This window comes from Cyprinus carpio, chromosome A25 (assembly GCF_018340385.1).
Source record: "Cyprinus carpio isolate SPL01 chromosome A25, ASM1834038v1, whole genome shotgun sequence".
Classification (NCBI taxonomy): Eukaryota; Metazoa; Chordata; class Actinopteri; order Cypriniformes; family Cyprinidae; genus Cyprinus; species Cyprinus carpio.
The window spans coordinates 18,634,881-18,657,329 of NC_056596.1; the positions used below are offsets into that span (position 1 = coordinate 18,634,881).

Here is a 22,449-nt window from a genome sequence, read left to right on the forward strand (position 1 = left end):
GCTGTTGTTGTTGTTGTTGTTGTTGTTGTGATGCTTGCTGCTGCACAATGGGGCCCACATAGTTGTGTCCAATGTTTCTACATTTTTCATGTACTATACATGCTATAATGGCTTTCTTTCATGTTGTAGACCACGAAATAGCAATTGTTTTACAGTTGAGATGATAGTTTTCACGAAAACAAAATAAATTATAAAATGATAAGCCTCACAATTGATCCTTTAAAACTTTATTTATTGATTTTTTTAAGAAAAGGGACACAAGGATACGTTTTTTACGTGTATTTACGCTTTGGTTTGAAAGAAAACAGCGCATCGACGCAGCGCGGCTGACACAGAAGAGCGTACGCCATCTGCGTACTAGTCAGATTTGTCAAAATGGCGCTACGCTGATGTGGAGAGACACAGAGGAGAGGAATTGTTAAATAAAGTTGTTATTTTTGTTTTCTTCGTGTACAAAAAGTATTCTTGTCGCTTCATAACGTTACGGTTGAATCACTGATGGCAGATGGAGTATTCTGACGATTATTTTCATACTTTTCTGGACCTTGACACTGTTATTTATTTGGCAGTCTTTGGGACAGTCTCAAGCCTCCCTGTTTTCATCCAAAATATCTTAAATTGTGTTCCAAAGACGAACTGAGCTTTTACGGCTTTGGAATGACATGGGGGTAAGTGAATAATGACAAAACTTTCATTTTGGGATGGAGTAACCCTTTAAGTGCCTGGGCTCATACACTCTCTCTAAAGAAACTCCTTTAAATGTTCTCATTACCGAAACTCCTCTAAATGTCCAGCAAAACTGAACATTAAACACTAACATGTGTTTTTATTTTTCCTTTACCAAAGAAAAAACAAAACAAAAACAAAAAAAAACACTTAATCCCTAAATTTACTCTCCAAGGTGGTTTCTGTTAAAGTGATGTAAAATGCATTTCAAAAATGTTTCAATAGGTGACAAACAAACAAACAAACACAATAAATAAATAAATAAATAAATAAAACAAGCGAGCAAACAAACAAATATGAATGAATGAATGAATAAACACACACACACATAAAGTGATTTTTTTTGCATAACCTCGAGGCTCAAGTTTCCTGCCCAGCTCCTGCAGTGGCTGGCTGCAGCTCGTGCTTCCACCTATTGGCGAAACTTCACGCAGCTCTAAAACGGAGCGTGGGTTACTCACACGTATGGTTCTGATTTACAGTAAAGTGATAAATCTGTTATTTATGATCTTTCACAAGATGAACACGTTTCCTTTAACTCTTGTAGTAAATTAACTGAATATTCTAAATACAAAGTGAGCGTAAAATATTTTAAAAGGAAAACATATGTTGCGATTATATATTATATTGCTATTATATTTCAGATTTTTTTTTCTTTAGTGACCTGCTTAATTGTTGTCATTGTTGTTTTATTATAAAAGATAAAAGGGGGGCATATTAGACGCAGCCTGTCTGTTTGGGTTACTGTGCTCTCATGACGCAGGTGTTTGGCTTCTTGCGCTCTTATGACGAGTTTTGTCATCAGACGTAAGCGCGCCTTTTATGACATCACGAGTAATCCGGCGACATTCCACAGCGTCAGTGTCAAGTGAAGCCCACAATAGCTGTTCAGTTCCTTGTCGCAGCACGGAAGCTCATTTGAGTTTCAGATGATTCTTTGGCTTGTAATGGCGAATGATGAAAGATTGATCTAAGCCGACAAGTGTCTGCGATCTCGCGTGAAACCAGCGCAGCTGTCACACACCTGGAGATCTGAAGAGGATGACGCGAAAAATTGGGCACCGGTGGCAGGTGAGATGGACTTCAGCGCCTTGCATAACATCACTGTCAATGTCACTGATTCGTTTTTGCCTCTTAGGGTTAACTGTTTCTTAGTGCTTCACTAAAAGCATGCATACTGATAACTGAGAGCCAACAGACTTTACAGTTTACAGCCAGATTTGTGCCTGCATGAATTATGTCTGATTAATATACATATTTAATGTGCCTGCCAATTGACTTTTATATATAGTTATAACCACAGAGTTGTTCCTTGATAGCATTGATTCGCTAGACTAAAGAATGACCTAAAGTGTTCTGTTTTGCTTTGTGACAAGGCTGAAATGATTACAGCAATCTTTTGCACATAAATCAATGCGAGCAAGGCAGTATTAAACTTGAGCTCTTCAATAGGGTGATTTAGAGGAACACCAGCGGATAAAGTTTTATTATAAATAAAGATAAAGCACATTTCACCCTGACTGAGGTGTGCTGTGAATGTAAGGGAAGTAACTCTGAAATACAAAACCAAACCCAGAGAGACTTCCACTAACTCACAAAGATAATGGTTTGATTGACAGCATGAAACTGTGACTTAATTCAAGGTAAGTTGGAGAAGCAGTATCTATAGACACAGTATCTGTGAAACGGCCTGTGTTTAGGTCATGCCAAGTAACACAAAACATTCAGTTGTCTTCCATTACCAATCAAAACGTAAGCTGTTGTTGCAGTACCTCTGCTTGAGTTGCTGTGGGACGTTTACGCAGCTCTGAGCTCTTCTGACTATTTTAAGGGATGCTTGGAGAAAACTAGCTTTGATGGCTACACACGGTGACTATCTAGAATGTGATCGTATCTAGGTATGTGAACTACAACAGCTGTGAAAAAGCAGAAACTATGTAAACCCCCATGACTAGACAGCTTGAGTTAGCATGAAGGTATTTCTGGTATTCACAGGCACACTCTCAGAACACATGAAAGGTTACTTCGCCAGTTCTGGTTTCACAATGAACTTTAAGATTGATTAGTCAGGAGAATGAAACTAGAACTTGGTTGTTTGTCAGAGCTTTCCAGAACTTCCCAAAATGCTTTAATTTGATATCAGTTTACAGTAATGTGCGTGGAGCTGCATCTGTGCCATTGTTTTGCTTTATTTCATTAGAGTAAGAACGCAAGGTCAGAACTGATTGAAAAGCAAATGAACATGTTCGATGCTGATCTAAAGGGCATTTCTGTGCCAAAAATAGCCAAACTCTCTTGTCTGTGATCTCTTATCTTACATTATACTTTTTATTTTCTCACAGTTACTGTGTTAAGAACATAATAGTGATGTTACATGTCCACCTTTTTCTGTTGATGTAAATAAGGTTTTGTTCTGAACTGTATATATTGTGTTGTTGTAGGGGAGTATTGAACTTTTAGAAACCATCAGAGTTGTAAATGAGAATGGCTTTGAAAGCCCATCTATGCCACCAGTGGTAAGGCCTATAGCACACCGCAGCTCATGTTGGCTTCAGTGTGAGACCACTAGTGAAAATGCTGCTATTTTTATAAATTATAATATCAGTGTAAAAGCTTGAGTGGAACGACAAAATCTGTCCAGTGTGATTTGAGAATGTTTCAAAGACTATATTTTATGGTTCATTACAAAGAAAGGGAAATCTGGCCTACAGATAGTATTTGGAATGAATTCCATCATTTGCAAAATTCCATATCCCTCTAAAAGTTAATAAACAAACAAACAAAAAGATTTTCAACGTGGTCTCACTTTTTGATGACACTGTACATGTTTAAATTGTTTATAGTGTATTCACACAAAAGGAAAGTCACTACAATGATATGAACATGTATATTTATTAACACTGCTTTTTTTTCATCTTCTTTTCAACATCAGCAAACTCCTCTGACGTTCGATTATGTTCTTGTGGCAAAAATCTCAGATGATGAGAACAGCCACTTGGTCAGAAAACAGAAAGCTTTCATTGAAACTTTAAAGAAGAAATTAAACATACATGTAAGTGAGTTTTTCCATTTTTGAGTTCTTGTTTTAGATATTTTCTAAATGTGACCCTGGACCATAAAACCAGTCTTGAAGTCGCTGGGGTATATTTTTTAGCAATAACCAAAAAAACATTGTTTGGGTCAAAATGATCTATTTTTCTTTCATGCCAAAAATCATTAGGATATTAAGTAAAGATCATGTTCCAGAAAGATATGTTGTAAATTTCCTACTGTAAATATATTAAAACCTAATTTGGACACCTTTAAAGGTGATTTTCTCAATATTTCGATTTTTTTTGCACCCTCAGATTTCAGATTTTCAAATAATTGTATCTCAAAGGAAAGCTTATTTATTCAGCTTTCACACTCACACACTCACACTTTCAGATGCTGTATAAATCTCAATTTCGAAAAATTGACCCTTATGACTGGTTTTGTGGTCCAGGGTCACAAGTATGTAATATCTTGACATATGAAGGGAATTTTCCACTTTTTATCAAATGAAAGTGTAAGTAATTGTTGTTTCCAAAGAAAGAAAAAAAGTAGCATAATTGCTGACTGCTGTTCTGTTGGTCTTGAAAGTTATTGATACACTTTGAAGTTCAGTTATCAAGACTTGGCTGCACCTACCACAGATATACCACTTGAATTATTTATATTATTATGACAAAGTCCAAAACTATATAATGGCACTGTTTTGTAATACTGGGAAATGGTACTTTAACTATTGTGAATTATGTATGCTCTACTTTTTGTATTTGGTATTTTCTTTTTCTTTTTTTTTTTTCTTTTTTTAGAAATTTAGAGATGATGATGATAACAAGGTGTTTTATTGCATCAGAGCACCAGAAAAGATTTTTGAGACATACCGGTATCTCTTGAAAGTGTCTGACGCCTGTAACTGGAGCTGTGAGCAGCAGGGTACTATACCTCAGTCAACCAGGTAATACATTTACAACAAGACACTCTCAAAACACATCCAGGACATCACATGAACAGCTCTCTGACTGAGTTTGAAGGCCAAAGTTAAAGTTTTTAATAAGTGCAATCTATAAACAGCAGCCACTTTTATTAACAATCAGCCAAATTAACAAACATGCAAGAGCACAGAAGAAACGCAACCAACTAAACACGGAGGAGAACAAAGGACAACTTAAACTGAGGGCTACGGGAAGAAACAAACAAGCTAGGGCAGCTGAACATAATCGATTAACCAATGAGTAACCTAGAAAACAAACTAGTGGTGGGAAAATAGAAATAAAAAAAATAGTTTAAATCAAACACAGGAACTAGGAAGCAATAACACTAAACAAAGCATACATGTGGCAATAGAAAGTGTTTAATATCACCTATAAAAGAGATTCTCTATCCAAGTCCAGTTAAACAGCAGTTAAACAGCAAGCAAACAAACCCTTAAATTTTAGTGTGAAACTCATCGTTTATGTGATGCAGTGAAGAAGGTGCATTGTGAACACAAATAAAGAAGAGGCTTTGCAACAGTAGATCTTTGATCTGTACTGTGGCTCTGTTTCAGGATTCGTATTGTGGATTTCATTCTGCATCACACACACATTGATTCAGAGGAGGGTGAGTGACAGTTTGCTTGCTAGATTGCACATTCATTGCATATTACATGATACATCACTAACACTATTGTGTTAGCCTTTGTATGCTTCATCCAGAAGTGTCAATTCTGTAATGCTTTCTCTTGCTTTACCTCTTTCTTAGGTGTTTCAGAATATCTGCCAGATCTCATGAAAAAAAATGTTTTTGAGACTCACTTTTGTTTACATGAGGTTTGATTTTATTTTATATCTCGCTCACAGCATTTTCTACACCTGTCACACAGAGTCAGATTCATTTTATGCAAATGCATTGAACTACACCCAGGGTGATAATTATACATGTGTCAACATGTTGTACTCAGAGCACTACAGGAAAAGTATCTGGTCACAAAGAGTATCTGATTGCAAACATACAAGAAGAAGAGTTACACTTGTGCAGAAACCAACCAGTCCTTACATTCTGAATACTCTGAATATTCAATACTCCGTTTCATTATTAATTTTGTATCCTTTTGTTTAAATCCTAGAAAAGGGAGCAGAAAGAACTGAAGCAGAGCTGGGCTCGATGGTCTGCTTGTTTCAGAGGGCAACCCATCACTAATGTCAGGTGCTCTTTCCTTTTATTTTCTGATTTTACTTATCTCTCTATTTGATATAGACTTACTCCTATTCTGGTACAAATTGAAATAAATGTTTTGTGTTTGTTGTCAGAAACTACCTTGGTGAGAATGTGGCTCTGTATTTCCTATGGCTGGGTTGGTACACATTTCTCTTGATTCCTGCTTCTGTAATTGGTCTCGTGGTGTTCCTGTATGGCCTGGCCTTTTACAGCACAAGTCCTCTCATGTGAGTAACCTAATATTAATAAACATCAGTGTTTGATGTTAAGGATATCTTTGTTGTCTTTTGTTCAATAGACAAAGAAAAAAAGGCATTGGAATGCCATTTGATATCTAATGTAAAATATGGGTCCTGAAGTAAAACCAGCTGGTGTGTGTGTGTGTGTATGTGTGTGTATGCAGAAAGGAGGTGTGCCAGTCAAACGTAATTATGTGCCCTCTGTGTGATAATACATGCAGAGTATGGGAGCTTTCTGACACCTGCATGTATGCAAAGGTACTGTACTTTTATTCATTTTACTGTGCACTGACACACATATTCAATGAATCAATCACCCACTCAAGGCCCTTTCACATGTCTCACATCAGGGCTTTAACACATTGCTTAATAATGCAAGCATCATGTATCATGTGTTGAGATGCAACACTGTTTCCAGGTCCAAGCCTCTTCTCTGTTTCAAGTGAGAATATCTCAGCAGCCATTTATGAGCATTCATTTATAGCAGCTCTTCACGTTCACTGTGTACACTACAGTCTCTGGGCTCACAGTGTCCAATAATTTAACTATTCAGAAAAGATTATTCACTGTCTGGCCAAATGAGATTTTGCTATAGAGATAAAGGTTAGGACTATTATTTTGTGGTAGTACTGCAACATTTCTGTCATGACAAAAGAGTTTAGCATGGTAATATTCACGGCAATGTAAATGTGTATGGTCTTGGATGCATAGATTTGCTACGATGCCGCAGCAGATCAAGTACAGAGATTTGCTACAGCCAATACATCCACAGATATTCTGCTGTGAGCATGTAGGCAATCCTGCTGCTGCGCATTTAACATATTTGAAATAACCCCCATGTATAACAAACTTGAAATCAACCCATAGTAGATCTATACAGGTGGAGCTGGGGAGGTGGAGGGTTACATTGAGAGAATCTTGCAAGAAAGTTCCTTGTTAGCTGCATGGACCCTTTTTAAAATAAAGGTTAAATATTGTAATATGTGCTGACACTGTGTGTTTTGGGTCACATGTGCAGGTGAGCCTTCTGTTTGATAATGAGGGAACAGTAGCATTCGCCATGTTCATGGCAGTGTGGGGTAAGTTCAACAGCTCTAACCGCATTCGAGTTGGACTGAGTCAGTGTCATGTCAAATGCTAATGTCTTCTCCACAGCCACTGTGTTTCTGGAGTTCTGGAAGTGCCACAGATCATCTTACGTGTCTGCATGGAAGGTCTTTGACTGGTGTGAAGAAGAGGTACGACCGAGTAACAGACTCTATAAGAACCAACATTAACAACATTGATGCTTTTTAAGGGGGCAATAGCAACTATTAGATTAGAACATCATTGGCTGTGTTAATGGAGCAGGATCATTTTCAGCCATTAAAACCTTTCAAAGATATTGTTGCTATTGTATGGCTTAAAAAGACTTGGAATGCTACATAAATTCTTTGTAATTTTGCCTGTTGCATATTCTATATTATTTAGAAATGGTTAGGTTTAGGATAGAGGTTGGTTAGTTGCTTAGAAATAGCTCTGATATTATAAATATATATAAAATGAATTTCAAATGCATGCAAATAATTAAGTGTAACTGAAAGTAATGAAGTTCCCCTTTGAGGGAACTCCACTGTTGCATCAATTTGATCATGCAGCATCTCGTTCCCTTCTCAGAGAACTGCAAATATAAAACGTTTAGGGTGGTTTTCTAGCATGTGACTGTGCATGTGCTTGTATCATTCAGGAGGAGTTGATTCTGGAGATTGTAAATAATGCACACTGTGAACCCAAGATGCACAGGCACTCTTATCTACGCTCCACTATAGTACTAGTTTTAGTCACACTCATGGTAAGAAACTGAATGTGTGTGAAGGTGACGTTACTCTCATTAAAAGATATATAATTCATATATGCATGGCTAACTGGCTTTGATGTCTGTGGTGCTGTGTCATCAGTTGCTGGTCATCATTGGTTTGACTCATGTCCTGGTTGTGTCCCGAGTGATCGCTACTGTGCTGCTGGCTGAAAACAGTACTTGGCAGGTCATTACTGAGAACTCACAAACAGTTGCTGTGATGCTCGGAGCAGTGCTTCACTACATCACCATCACCGTCATGACTCGGGTAAAAACTCACAAACCTCCCACTGTCTGTCAGAGAACTGATGGTTGTCTTAATTTTGTTTTAATAAAGCCTTATGTTTTCTGCTTGCTGTTTACAATCAGAGTCAGGTCATTAATTGGATATTCTCATTCTAGAGTGCATTGTATTAGACAAAAACTGTAAATGCCCATGAGTGCAAGATAGTTTATATCACTTCTTTTGTAAGAAAAACTAATTTTTCTAATATGTACAGTATATGCTAAAATGGTCTGTTCTTTACTTAAAGTACAATTTATTTTACAGTTTTAATTACTCTGAAATAGTTCAGGATCATTAAAAATGATTACTTTACCCAAATTGTTAAATAAAATTATGTGCTGTACTTTTTATGAGTATTAGAGTTTTATTACTTGCTAACATCAAACTATGCTGGAAGCCATATACTATCTGACATACTGACATATAATATCTAACACCATTCAATCTCAAAGACTAATCAGATGTTTGTTTCTATAATATTAGAGATCATTTGGGAGGTGTATATTGACGATACAAAACCTAACAACACAATACTCTAATGCCCATAAGAATACAACACACAATTTCATAACAAATTGGGTAAAATAATCCATTTTAATTAAAACTGTAAAATAAATACATACTGTAGTTTATGTTAAGGACAGACCCTTTTTTTCACTTTGTTCACCATCTTGGATTTATATATATATATATAAAATAAAGTCCAGTAAATAAATCCAAGATGATGAGCAAAGTGAAAAAAGGGTCTGTTCTTAACATAAATTACAGTATATATATATATATATATATATATATATATATATATATATATATATATATATATATATATATATATATATATATATATTTTTTTTTTTTTTTTTAGTTTTAGAGTTTGTTGCTGATACATTTTGATACATTAAAATGCTGGTTTTAGAACATCACATTCTCTTTCTCCTTTCACTTTTCATAACAACAGTTCATGTACAATTATTTTATGCAGGTCAATTTTACAGTAGCCAGGAAGCTGAGTGAAATAGGTCAGTGGAACAGGGTTTGTGGCTTTAATTATCAACCATTTTGATTGTAAACCATATTTTTTCATAATATAAAACATACTGGGTTTTTTTTTCTGCTTACAGAGAATAAGCACTCCCATGCTGCCGTTGAAAGGAGTTTCACAGTCAAGATGTTCATATTCCAGTTCTTTACCATGTTTTCCTCTCTCATATACACAGCTTTCTTTCTGGGAAGGTAGCCTGGACAATTATTATATTATATTATATTATATTATATTATATTATATTATATTATATTATATTATATTATCTGCCTTTACCAGATACAATACAAAGACGATATTATAATTTTCCATTATTAGACATGATTTTGCTAATATTAGTTTTGTGTAACCATGTTAAATGATTTTATCCATATTTTTAATAGCATATTTGCTTTGCATTTATTACAAGTTTACTGTAATAAAAATGCACTAAAAGCAAAGAGCAAAGTAATAGTGAGCACTGAGCAGTAATTTGTGTTTTAGGATCAATGGTCACCCTGGAGGATATGTGAGGATATCTGGCAAATGGAGACTGGAGGAGGTGTGGCCCTTCATTTTCTCTACAGTGTGCTATTAACAAATGCACTATGTTCTGTTTTTCACTTTTTCATGCTAATTTTTTTTATGCAATATTACATCCCTTTCAATTCAGTGTCACCCAAGTGGCTGTCTCACAGATTTGTTCATTCAGCTGTCTATTATCATGGTACTTAAACAGACCTTCAACAATATCTTTGAATATTCTGGTCCGTAAGTGTAACTTTTTTTATTTGCTTTGTGTGGGATGAGCTTTTCATAATTTAACACTGGCATTGGGAAACAATAACTTCAAAACTGAAACAATTTTTTGTTGAACACGGACAACTTGATTTTTATGTCACTTTAAACGTTTATTATTTTGTGTTGACTATGCTGGCATTATATGCAACAAAAAGCAGCAGTTCAACCAATGTAGTCTTATCAATCAATTGGTCAAAAAACATAAACTCGCAAGTTTAGTGAAGCGTTTGGAGCTCAACAGCATAAAATTAACCTGTTACTGTTTTATGCATGCTTAAGGCTTGTGAGGCGTAAATCAGTTTAATTACTGACTAGTTGTTCATATGATAATGTCTAGTTAAAGAGAAACATGTGGCAAATAGTTTTATTGTAACAATACTAACAACAACAAAAGGGAGGTGTATATTGACGATACAAAACCTAACAACACAATACTCTAATGCCCATAAAAATACAACACACAATTTCATAACAAATTGGGTAAAATAATCAATTTTAATTAAAACTGTAAAATAAATACATACTGTAATTTATGTTAAGAACAGACCCTTTTTTCACTTTGTTCACCATCTTGGATTTATATATATATATAAAATAAAGTCCAGTAAATAAATCCAAGATGATGGGTGAATTGGAAAAGTGGGTATGTTGTTTGTTTTTATTATAGTTTATATTTTTTTTTTTTTTTTATAAAAGTTTTATTGTAACAATACTAACAACAACAAAAATAATAAACATTAAAATGTTACTGAAAGTAGTGTTTTGGTAATATATTATTATACAGACCAAATCATCTGAAGTTAAGGAACCTGAATCTGAATCACAATCATACAAATTTCCGTCCCTATATTACACTGCTTAATGAACTTTAAATAATGCACAATAAATGTATGACAGGTAATGAACACCTTTTTGTACCCTCTTTCTGCAGCTGGTTTAGTCGGTGGTTGAAGAGGAAAAAGGCCCAGAAGTTTAGGAGACGGTGTGTCAAATGCTTTAAGAAGGAGGCTATGAATACCAAGGAAGGATCCGAACTCTGTGAGAACTGCAAACTCGAAGACCTCCACAGAAACTACAGCCTGATTAAAACGGATCGCTTCAGCCTCTTTAATGAGTTCTTGGAAATGGGTACAGATCTTGAAAATATACGTAAAGATTCAATTGTTTTTTTTTTTTTTTGGACCTGGAGGTGGGCTCTTTTGATGTGGGCCAGTAATAACCAAACCTCCAGCTAACATATAGCTACATGCTAACATCCACAAGATTTGCATGAAATCGTTTATTTCTTTGAAACAGATTTCTGAATTTTGCATTGTCCTTTTTCCCCTCCCCAGTGATCCAGTTCAGTTTTACTACTATCTTTGTAGCAGCATTTCCTTTGGCTCCTTTGTTAGCTCTTCTAAACAACATCATTGAGATCCGATTGGATGCCATTAAGATGGTGAGCCTTGAGCGCAGACTAGTGCCAATGAAGGCCAATGATATTGGTGAGAGAATATGTTGTGAAAAGATTCTCGTTATTCACTATGAATGTCCTTCTGTAGCAGCTAGGGGCCAAGCACCAAAGGTGTGTAGGCACCTTTCGTATTCGTTAGTGTTCTTCTTCGTCTTCATTTTCTTCTGCTGCTCTGGAAGTCTATGGCATCCCATAGACCTGTAATGTAAAAGGTTATGAAATTTGGCACAAAGATAGAGGACAGTCTGAACAATCACCTCATCAAATTTGGAGTCTCTAACTCAAAACATCTAGCGCCACCACTTGTCCAAAGTTGCACTCACTTTGTGCTTATAACTTCTGAACAGTAAGGGCTAGAACCAAAATGACTTCTGATTCCTCAAGATGATTCAAATACATCACAACATTTTCCATCATAACAATTTTTCTGTCATTTTACATGACAACTCCGCCTAGACTGTTTATCTAATTTTCATAAAATTTGAGATATGAAAATTATCTTTTAACTTCAAAATTACAAGTCTGGTTTCTTTACATTTGGAGCAGCATGCTTAGTCAAATAATACCCAGTTTTCCCATGTCTCCCATTTTGGGTGTCCGCTAATTTGAATTTTGACCAAAAATGCTATATTTTATGAATGCATTGGCGTAGCATTACTTAACTTGGTATGTGTCCTTGAGTGCCTTTAAGGTACTCAAAATGTTTAAAGTTCTCAAAAATTCTAATGAAATTTCAAAAAATGCTAATAACTTTTCATTAGTTTTGAATATTGTCATGAGACTTGTCTTGATTGACTCATTGGGTCATACCAACATCAATACCAATTTTGCCATAATCGGCTGAAATTCCCATCTGCTATTTTGATTAATGTTGAAAACCTACTTTTTCAAACTCCTCCTAGATTGTTGATCCATTTTTCACCAAAATTTGCTCAGATCATCTTCAGACCATGCTGCAAAAAAAATAAATAAATAAAATTCAGGTTGATAGATGAAACAGTTTTCATTTACAGCTTCAACAGATTTGATGGCATGAGGCCAAAGTGCATCTGAGGCTGTATTTCTGCAAAGCTTTAACATACTGACACCAAACTTTATTTGTGTCACTTCACACTGACCACACCACATCAATTTGGTAACAGCACCACCTATTAATTTGATCAGTTTGAACGGCATGTTACAGTGCAGATTATTAACATCAAGAGAGGATGTAAAATGGTAATGGAAAAAAAATGTATGCATATATGACTCTTTTTTTATGATTTCAGGTGTTTGGACGGATGTGCTTGAGGCGATTGGTGTGCTTGCAGTCATTGCTAATGGTCTGGTCATTGGTATATCCTCTGATTTCATTCCACGACTGGTTTACCAGTACTTCTATGGGCCTTGTGCCAGCGGCAGTGCTACTGGCATTGAGTGAGTTGCATGGGCTTGATTTTTCACAACTGCGTAATGGATATATTTGCAGCAGCACAAATGTGTCTTCTAATCGTCCTTGTTTATTTCTCAGCTGTATGGTTGGATACATAAACAACACTCTGTCCATTGCTAATGTAAGTGATGAGAGAGTCAGGGAAGATTTCACAAGTAGTCAAATGGTGACTTACAGTGGTATCAATGTGACACACTGCAGGTAATGTTATTAACCCTTCTTATAATCTATCTATCTATCTATCTATCTATCTATCTATCTATCTATCTATCTATCTATCTATCTATCTATCTATCTATCTATCTATTTATCTATCTATCTGTCTATTTATCTATCTATCTGTCTATCTATCATCAGTGGATTTTGAAAAAACAAATATCATATTATGTTATTTAAAAAATAATAATAGCATTTTAGATGCTATTTAATTAAGCAAAATATTTTGGTCATAATCAAGGCTTTGACTTTGTACCGTTTTCATTTCAGCTACAGGGACTACAGAAGTAATGAAGACTTTAGTTTAACTAATCAGTATTGGGTCATTCTGGCGGCGCGATTAGTCTTCATCATTCTGTTTGAGGTACATACAGTGCATACCATACATCTCATACTTCTATAAGAAAAGCATTTAAGATACAGAGTAATTATCCTAAGATTAATAATGTATGCTACTGCTCTCTCTCTCTCTCTCTGGCCAGCATGTAGTGGTGATCTTTAAGTGTGTAGCGAGCTGGTTTGTCCCTACCTCACCCCTGGATGTGACAAATGAAAGACTGTATGATAAACTCAGGAGACTTAAGGAAGAATTGAGGTCAGTAACAAGAGCTTACACGCTTTAGAACCACAAATTTGCATTAGAATGTAAGCAGAGTAAATATTTAATGGATTTTGACAAGTTCTTTTAATGTTTGCATATTCATGTTGTTTTGGGTTTTTGTTTTTCCAGAGTTCAAAGAGCACAACAGGACCCTTTAAACGAGAAACTAAATGGGAATGGAATAGAAAAAAGAACATCTAACCAGAAAAAAGCAAATAAGCTAAATAGTATGTGAGACAAACAAGCTAAAATGAGATGCCTCCTTGTAAAATTCTTAGGTCTTCGTTCTAGAAGCCTCTGCATTTCGACTGTTGCTAGTCACCTTTATAAAAAAAAAAAAAAAGGTTTTACATTTTAAAGGGTGGTTACATTTTTAATTGTTTATTGCATCTCACAGTTTGTGGATTAATGACTTCTTGATGAATCAGTTTTGTCTAACATATATAAAGATGTATACACTGCAGTCCAAAGTTTTGGTACGAGTCTGTAAGGTTTTTTTTTTTTTTTTTTTTTTAAGAAATATCTTACAAAGGCTGCAATTATTTGATCAAAATACAGTAAAAACATCACCAAGTGATGTAAAATTGCCACTAAAATAGAGTAAAATTGTGAAATATTATTACAACTTAAATTAACTTTCTTCTATTTTAATACATTTTAAAATGTACTTTATTCCTGTGATGGCAAGCTGAACTCCAGCAGCCTTACTCCAGTCTTCAGTGTCAATATAAAAGTCTTTACTGTCACTTTTGATCAATTTAGTGCATCCTTGCTGAATAAAGTATTCATTTATTTCAAATCAATCAATCTTATTGACCCAAAACTTTAGGTAGTGTAAATATGTAAATGTAATTATTTTGGTTAACTTTGTTAGTTGCACACTTTGTATATAATTTTGTATTTTTTTTTAGCAAGTAAACCTGTTTGTTTGTTTTTGTTGTTGTTGTTTTTATAAGATGTTTATACAGTATAAAAGAAATATGTATTATATTCATGCTAAATGGCCTGAATAATAAAATAAAAAAAATCTATTATTTTGTTAAAAAAAAAAAAATATGAATGTAATGAAAGTGTTGTGGTTTCTGTTGTCCAAAATGTAATTGAATAAAATGAATGAAGTCGACGTCTTGACCTCTCAGAATAGATTTCACCACCTTTTTTCACATAAATAGATCAGAAATCAAAGGAAGCAATGACAGTTTTATAGCAATATGCCATTGACATCTTGTTTTATCAGCAGTGCAATACTGTATTTGAAACATAAGAATAAATGGTATAAAACAGTTATATTTATAAAAGTGGCCAGGGTTGTTCAGCCACTGGCTTAGTACAGAGACAGCAGAATTAGTTAATGCATTTTGTCAATGCAGGTTGTCCCTCTTATGCTAGATTTGTAGAATCTTTATAATGTTCATAGTTTCTCAGTTATATTTCATACCTCCCAGTATTCATAACTTGAGATTTTTGTGATTTCTCCATCATTACTTAAAACAAATAAACAATCCATCGCCGCCTTCACCTTTTGCATTCAACACAGACAGATTTTGTGCACCTGAAGGTTGCATTTCCATACAGGACAGTTTGAATCCTAAGCTACTGTCTTTATTTGACATGAATCGGTTTAGGGAGAAGTAGATTTCTAAACAAACTACTTTATTTTTATTTTCCTTTAGGGAATATTATTTCACAGCTTGATTAAAGTTTTTAGGAAATTAAACCGTGCTATAACGGTCTCCACTTAAACATCAAAACTAAAATAGTACTTTTGGATAATTGAAGTGAAAATAAAGATAAATTAAATAAAGTAACCGTGTAGCATGGTGTACTGTGTAAAGTAACCACCAGTTTAACCAAAATTAAATAAACATGTTTTAATTAGGCTTTTCTGGCCTCCAGATGGCAGCAGTTGATCATTCAGAGCGGTTTCATTATCAGAATAATCTGATTCAAGCATTTTATAAAGTTTTATTCATTTGTAGTTCTATTAACAATTAGTGAAGCGATTCTCTCACACACTCAAAGACCTTTGAAGTCAGAACCTCTGAAACTCTTATTACAGTAAGAGCAAGACATGTTTGAACGATTTTTGAGCATTTAAAACGTTGATCATGACAATATTTTCTAAAATAGCGGTTTCACTGAAATACTGTTTAAAAAAAAAAAAGAAAGCAGTAACAGAAATATCTGTATAGCATAAAAGAAAAGGCCATAATTTTATTATAAGTTACAGCAGAGAAAAAGTAAAAATGTTTAACTGTTACTTTAACGTTTACACTGTTTTCCGACAACATATCGTTTAAGAAGTTGTAGAAAGATCTGAAGCTCTTCATATGAAAATGTGAGTGGCTCTGAAAAGAGCCTTTGGGTTTAAAAGTTGGAGTCGTGGGTTTAAGCGCGCTCTCCGCGGATGCGGCGCGCCAGCTGGATGTCTTTGGGCATGATGGTGACTCTCTTGGCGTGGATGGCGCACAGGTTGGTGTCCTCGAACAGACCGACCAGATAAGCCTCGCTGGCCTCCTGCAGGGCCATGACAGCGGAGCTCTGGAAGCGCAGGTCCGTCTTGAAGTCCTGAGCGATCTCTCGCACCAGACGCTGGAAGGGCAGCTTGCGGATCAGCAGCTCGGTGGACTTCTGCTAGCGACGGATCTCTCGCAGAGCCACGGTGCCGGGCCTATAGCGATGAGGCTTCTTCACGCCGCCGGTGGCTGGAGCGCTCTTACGGGCGGCTTTGGTAGCGAGCTGCTTCCTCGGGGCTTTGCCGCCGGTGGATTTACGGGCGGTTTGTTTGGTTCTTGCCATTCTCTCGAAGTCGTCGTCGCCTAAAGCAGGATAACGTTTTCTCTTCCGCAGCAGCTGCTATTTAAACTACTCCTGCAGTGCGCGCCTTGTGCTTGCAGAGGCATTTGATTGGCTACTGTTTTTACGTCGCAGCGTGACGTGTCCTTTCTGGCCAATAGCTAGGAGTTTCCTGTTTTTAAACGAGTAAAAGTGACCTGATTTTCCCGCTCAAAGATTCTACATTTAGGTTAAAAAAGGTCAGTTACTTTTCAGTTGTAGGCAGGCATACAATTATAAAAGCGACCCTTAACATCAACTTTTTGTTTAATCCCGTGCACTTTTATTTGATTATCAGACTGGTTCATCGTTACATATTTTTCTTTGTGTGTAGAGTTTGAACAGAAATCAACCCCGCGGGCTTTATAACACTGACAGCTGTTTAAAACACGTTACTAAAAAGACCCCCTTTATTCGACAACGTGGGGGAATTATTGTTTTTATCGTTCGTGAAGCGAGAGCCTCAGGCCTGAGAAAATGCTTCAGCGGGGATTTCTTTAAAGGAGTTCAAGTACAATCAGTGATCGGCTCTTGGTTTCAAAAGCGAAAAATAAATACGTTGTGTACTACAGCTACACACACAACAGAAAGCGTTGAAGTGTTTCAGAAAGTCTACATAGGCATAACACCAAACAAGACTCAAAATGAGATCGCAAGATATTGCTTTTTTTTTTTCCTCAACAGTCTGTAAATTCGCTTTTTCAAGAGAAAGTGGGTGGCTCTGAAAAGAGCCTTTGGGAGTTTTCAGTAATCAAACGGGGTTAATTTATTTAGTCTTGGCGGGCTTCTCGGTCTTCTTGGGCAGCAGCACGGCCTGGATGTTGGGCAGCACGCCGCCCTGAGCGATGGTCACTCCGCCCAGGAGTTTGTTCAGCTCCTCGTCGTTGCGCACCGCCAGCTGCAGGTGACGGGGGATGATACGGGTCTTCTTGTTGTCCCGAGCGGCGTTTCCGGCCAACTCCAGGATCTCAGCGGTCAGGTACTCGAGCACAGCGGCCAGATACACCGGAGCACCGGCACCGACGCGCTCGGCGTAGTTGCCTTTGCGAAGGAGTCTGTGAACACGACCGACGGGGAACTGAAGCCCTGCCCTGGAGGAGCGAGTCTTAGCCTTGGCTCTCGCCTTACCGCCGGTTTTGCCTCTTCCGCTCATTTTGAAGATCTCGTTGTTGCTTCTACAGAATAAAGCAGATATAATAGTCGCTGTAGCCTGACAATCAGCTTTTAAGAGCGCGTGCTCCTCGACTATTGGTTAGAGTCGATCACAGTTGAGATGCTTCTACAGAATAAAGCAGACCAAACTCCAAAACGAGAATTAGTGAGTTAACGTAATTTGATATTTCTCTTAATTTTTAAACTGCTTTGCAGATGTTCATTGGAATTTTTGTTTATTTTTTGCTTAGAAGAGGAACGATTAATCACAGGTTAATACCCTCTTCGTGCAGGCGTTGTTTAAAGACAGAAAGAGCTTATGGTTTCTCTTAAAAGAGCCTGTGGCAGCCGAAGGCTTTCATTATTTATCTGTGATTAATCGTTCTTCCTTCACTTTTGTAAGCAAACAAGTGCAGAGCAGTTTAAAAATTAAGAGAAATATCAAATTTTGACGTCAACCTCAAATACATTTTGTTGTGATTTATTTAGTTTAACTTCCTCTTTTTCTGAGTTGCTCCCCTTTTAAAAATCTCATTCACAAGTGTTTTGTTCCTCATTTTGCAACTATGAATACAAGGATAAACTCACTCGTACACATCAGAAGTATGTTGTACTAGTTCTGCTTTGTGGATGAAATATATCTATGTGATTTATGTGAAATAAATGTCTATCTGTTCATCTGACAGTGGAGCTCTGACAAGGAAAACGATATGTGGAATGAAACGCAGGATTTGTTGAGTTTCTCAGATAACGGTTCATTAATTACAAGGCCTTGACACCCTGGGTCTTACGGGCCACAATTATCAAACTAATTTGATCTGTAGAAACAATGGTATTGTATTATGATGAACTTCAACATTCAACCTGTGCCAAGACATTTCTCCAAATACATCAGACAAAAACTAAGGAATATCGTTCATGATCTTGTATGCCAATTAAAAAATAATAATAATAATCATAACAAAAGTTTCACTTCCTTTAGTTTTCAGTTTTAGACCGACATCTATTATAGAACAATTATCGCTCAACAGTGAATGAAGAAGAAACTGGCAGAAAGAGGAGGGTTTGGAGTTTGGAGGGTCGTGCAGTGATTGGTTCTCAACTGTGATCGACTCTAACCAATAGTCGAGGAGCACGCGCTGTTAAAAGCTGATTGTCAGGCTACAGCGACTATTATTTCTGCGTTATTCTGTAGAAGTAGCTACGAAATCTTCAAAATGAGCGGAAGAGGTAAAACCGGCAGTAAGGCCAGAGACAAGGCTAAGACTCGCTCCTCCAGGGCAGGGCTTCAGTTCCCCGTCGGTCGTGTTGGACTCCTCCGCAAAGGCAAACTATGCCGAGCCGCACGGTGTATCTGGCCGCTGTGCTCGAGTACTGACCGCTGAGATCCTGGAGTTGGCCGGAAACGCCGCTCGGGACAACAAGAAGACCCGTATCATCCCCCGTCACCTGCAGCTGGCGGTGCGCAACGACGAGGAGCTCAACTCCTGGGCGGAGTGACCATCGCAAGGCGTGCTGCCCAACATCCAGGCCGTGCTGCTGCCCAAGAAGGACCCGAGAAGCCCGCCAAGACTAAATAAATGTTAACCCCGTTTGATTACTGAAAACTAGGCTCTTTTCAGAGCCACCCACTTTCTCTGAAAAAGCGAATTTACAGACTGTTGAGGAAAAAAAAAAACAATGTCTTGCGATCTATTTTGAGTCTTGTTTGTGTGTTATGCCTATGTAGACTTTCTGAAACACTTCAACGCTTTCTGTTGTGTGTGTAGCTGTAGTACACAACGTATTTATTTTTCGCTTTTGAAACCAAGAGCATCACTGATTGTACTTGAAACTCCTTTAAAAGAAAATCCCCGCTGAAGCAAGGCCTGAGGCCTCGCTTCACGAACGATAGAAACCCATAATTCCCCCCGGCGAATAAAGGGGGGTCTTTTTAGTAAAAACAGCTGTCAGTGTTATAAAGCCCGCGGGGGGTTGATTTCTGTTCAAACTCTACACACAAAAAGAAAAATATGTAACGATGAGCAAGCTCGCTACACAAAGCTTTTGTAATTGTATGCCTACAACAGAAAAGTAACTGAGCGCGGGAAAATCCAGCCACTCGGCGGCGTAGCCATTGGCCAGAAGGCCTCGATAAAAACAGTAGCTCAAACAAGCCCGGCACCGTAGGCTCTGCGAGAAAAGATTCCGTCGACGGACGACTTTCAGAAACCAGAAGTCCACCGAGCGGCTGATCCGCAAGCTGCGCCCGTTCCAGCGTCTGGTGCGGCGTGAAAGAAGCCTCATCGCTCAGGACTTCAGAGATCCGTCGCTATCAGACCTGCTGCTTCCCAGAGCTTCCGCTGTCGAGAGATGCTCCCTTGCAGGAGGCCAGCATGGACCCTGAGGCTTATCTGGTCTGGTCGGTCTGTTCGAGGACACCAACCTGTGCGCCATCCACGCCAAGAGAGTCACCATCATGCCCAAAGACATCCAGCTGGCGCGCCGCATCCGCGGAGAGCGCGCTTAAACCCACGACTCCACCTTTTAAACCCAAAGGCTCTTTTCAGAGCCACTCACGTTTTCACATGAAGAGCTTCAGATCTTTCTACAACTTCTTAAGCGATATGTTGTCGGAAAACAGGGTAAACGTTAAAATATAACGTTACTTTTCTCATGTTTATCTCTACTGGATTTTCTAAATATAACGTTACTTTTCTCTTGTTTATCTTTACTGGATTTTCTTACTTTATTAACTATTATAAGTTTTTAACTCCTTTTTTTTTTCACTGAAATTAAAAAAACTGATTACAGTGACCGGATGTGAAATGAAAGAATGCATCTGTTATAGGCGTTTTTCTAGTTATCTAGCGATAGATACAGTACTTATAGTAGATAAGTACCAGTAGTTTGTTTAGAGAGCTTCTCACAATACTTGATTCACTTTATGTATAAAGAGAGTGTTGTTACAATCTACTCTGCTACCAGGTGGCATGCAACACTAAAGGAAAATATGGATTGTGAATACATTTATTTTGGTCATCATGTTTAGCATATTTATGCAGTCATGGGTGAAATGTAAGACAAAAGAGGTGTAAATTGTTATGGCTCAACCCAAAGTCATAATATATAGCATACATTTATCCAGTCATTAGTGCAATGTAAGACAAAAGAGATGTAGCAATGAAGCTTTTGTTTTTATTGTGCTTTTTAGATTTAGTGAAACAGAAGGACTCCCGAGCTGTAGAGGCCTCTGAGTGTTTCCCCATCAGACCTGGTCACAGACGATCAGGCCTGCAACACTCACATGATGGTCAGCCAACACTAGTTTTCACTTCAAAACTGGTTTAAAAAACAATTCTTTTCAATAGCGGCAGACCACAGACCCTTCTCTCCAATTACTGTTTTGCTTGTGCATCTGGTAGAGATTTTTGTGACTGTGGTGGACTTCACATTCACTGATTTCACAAATGTTATCTTCTGAACTATTATGGGGTTGAGTTTCCCATTTTGAAATACAAAAAGCATTTGCAGCAAATCGCAAAAATAAGGAAAAGATTTTAATTGACAAAAATATATATATATATTAAAAGTATATTTTTTCACAAATTCATGTTATCTGAATAAGGCAGTTTGAAAAGCAATATACTCAACATCTGTAACATGGATTTAATTGTCATGCGTTTTACCTCCTATGCTTGTATTTTTTGTATTCTGAATGGCGGTGACTGTCTGTGTCTGATTTGCTCCACCAACAATAATGGTGTCCTATTTGTTGAAGTTTCTATAGAAACTCTGTTTATAGAGTCCTCAGGATTGTGGAGTAGAGGCCTTGGACATTTCAAGCTTTATAGTATAGGACGGGGGTCACCAAACACAGTCCTGGAGGGCTGGTGTCCTGCACAGTTTAGCTCCAGCTTGCCTCAACACACCTGTCTGGAAGATTCAGGTATACCTGAGCTTGATTAGCTGGTTCAGATGTGTTTGATTAGGGTTGGAGCTGAACTCTGCAGGACACCGGCCCTCCAGGACTGAGTTTGGTGACCCCTGGTGCAGGATGTCATTGTGGAATAAAACAGTGTTTGTGTGGCTTATATTATTCTACATGTGAGATACAGGACACACTTGACCTCTGTACTGTCTGAGCAGAGTCTGCCTAGATCTACACGGGGCAACTTTTTGAGCAGTGTTACTGGGTGATGTTGCCATCAACAGGCAACCAGGTGAGACACAGGGCCCACGACTAATCTAAAGTATCCAGTTGACCATTCTCAATGGGAAAGCGCCCAAACAACATTGCTCAAAAAAGCTGCCCCATGTATCATCATCTTTAGGTTTTTTCTTTAGTTTAGGTTTTGCAACTGTGGACAAACACGCTATTGTTTATGCAGGGAATATTGTAATACTTATATACAATACTTTTGTTACACAGTGTAGGAATACATAATATATGCAATTATTTTCCAACAAAAAAATTAAGCATTAAGTAAGTAAGTATTAAGTATTGGGTAATTTAAGAATACTACTACTAATATATATAGTGACAAGGTAAGCGATACTAAAATTTCTTAAGGAAACTTAAGAAAGGGGAAATTATGACACTGTGTTAAATGTAGGTGTTGACTAGCTCCAGCAGATGGCAGTA

At 37.2% G+C, this 22,449-nt stretch overlaps 2 protein-coding genes and 2 pseudogenes across 5 annotated transcripts; 2 read left to right on the forward strand and 2 right to left on the reverse strand.

Annotated features, from left to right (window-relative positions):
- The first annotated feature begins 1,457 nt into the window (after nucleotides 1–1,457).
- On the forward strand, nucleotides 1,458–14,961 carry LOC109080871 (anoctamin-9-like). Of its 4 annotated transcripts, XM_042715758.1 has the most exons (24): nucleotides 1,460–1,797; nucleotides 3,168–3,242; nucleotides 3,659–3,778; nucleotides 4,563–4,708; nucleotides 5,300–5,352; nucleotides 5,494–5,561; nucleotides 5,858–5,937; nucleotides 6,042–6,176; nucleotides 6,353–6,446; nucleotides 7,207–7,267; nucleotides 7,344–7,426; nucleotides 7,915–8,019; nucleotides 8,126–8,293; nucleotides 9,294–9,330; nucleotides 9,433–9,544; nucleotides 9,837–9,894; nucleotides 10,006–10,103; nucleotides 11,065–11,261; nucleotides 11,468–11,620; nucleotides 12,858–13,005; nucleotides 13,100–13,222; nucleotides 13,508–13,601; nucleotides 13,720–13,832; nucleotides 13,968–14,961. In XM_042715758.1, the coding sequence occupies exons 1-24, from the start codon at nucleotides 1,768–1,770 to the stop codon at nucleotides 14,071–14,073; spliced, it is 2,457 nt and encodes an 818-aa protein (XP_042571692.1). In that variant the 5' UTR covers nucleotides 1,460–1,767; the 3' UTR covers nucleotides 14,074–14,961. The 4 variants fall into 4 exon arrangements, 3 of the variants coding, with proteins under 3 accessions (XP_042571692.1, XP_042571693.1, XP_042571694.1); XM_042715759.1 differs by lacking the exon at nucleotides 11,468–11,620; XM_042715760.1 differs by lacking the exon at nucleotides 1,460–1,797 and having other exon boundaries at nucleotides 3,221–3,242; nucleotides 4,607–4,708.
- An 805-nt stretch (nucleotides 14,962–15,766) lies between these two features.
- Nucleotides 15,767–16,637, reverse strand: LOC122135641 (annotated as a pseudogene).
- LOC122135642 (histone H2A) lies at nucleotides 15,767–17,880 on the reverse strand. The gene has a single exon (XM_042715786.1). The coding sequence runs from the start codon at nucleotides 17,824–17,826 to the stop codon at nucleotides 17,440–17,442; it is 387 nt and encodes a 128-aa protein (XP_042571720.1). The 5' UTR covers nucleotides 17,827–17,880; the 3' UTR covers nucleotides 15,767–17,439.
- A 1,040-nt stretch (nucleotides 17,881–18,920) lies between these two features.
- On the forward strand, nucleotides 18,921–20,334 carry LOC122135701 (annotated as a pseudogene).
- The last annotated feature ends 2,115 nt before the right edge of the window (nucleotides 20,335–22,449 follow it).

Bases quoted from the DNA above. Each gene is read 5' to 3' on its own strand.
- LOC109080871 (XM_042715758.1), top strand. From the start codon at position 1,768: ATGACGCGAAAAATTGGGCACCGGTGGCAG. The intron at 1,798-3,167 runs GTGAGATGGACT...GTGTTGTTGTAG, and splicing joins AAATTGGGCACCGGTGGCAG to GGGAGTATTGAACTTTTAGA. The intron at 6,177-6,352 runs GTGAGTAACCTA...GTGTGTATGCAG, and splicing joins TACAGCACAAGTCCTCTCAT to AAAGGAGGTGTGCCAGTCAA.
- LOC122135642 (XM_042715786.1), bottom strand. From the start codon at position 17,826: ATGAGCGGAAGAGGCAAAACCGGCGGTAAGGCGAGAGCCAAGGCTAAG.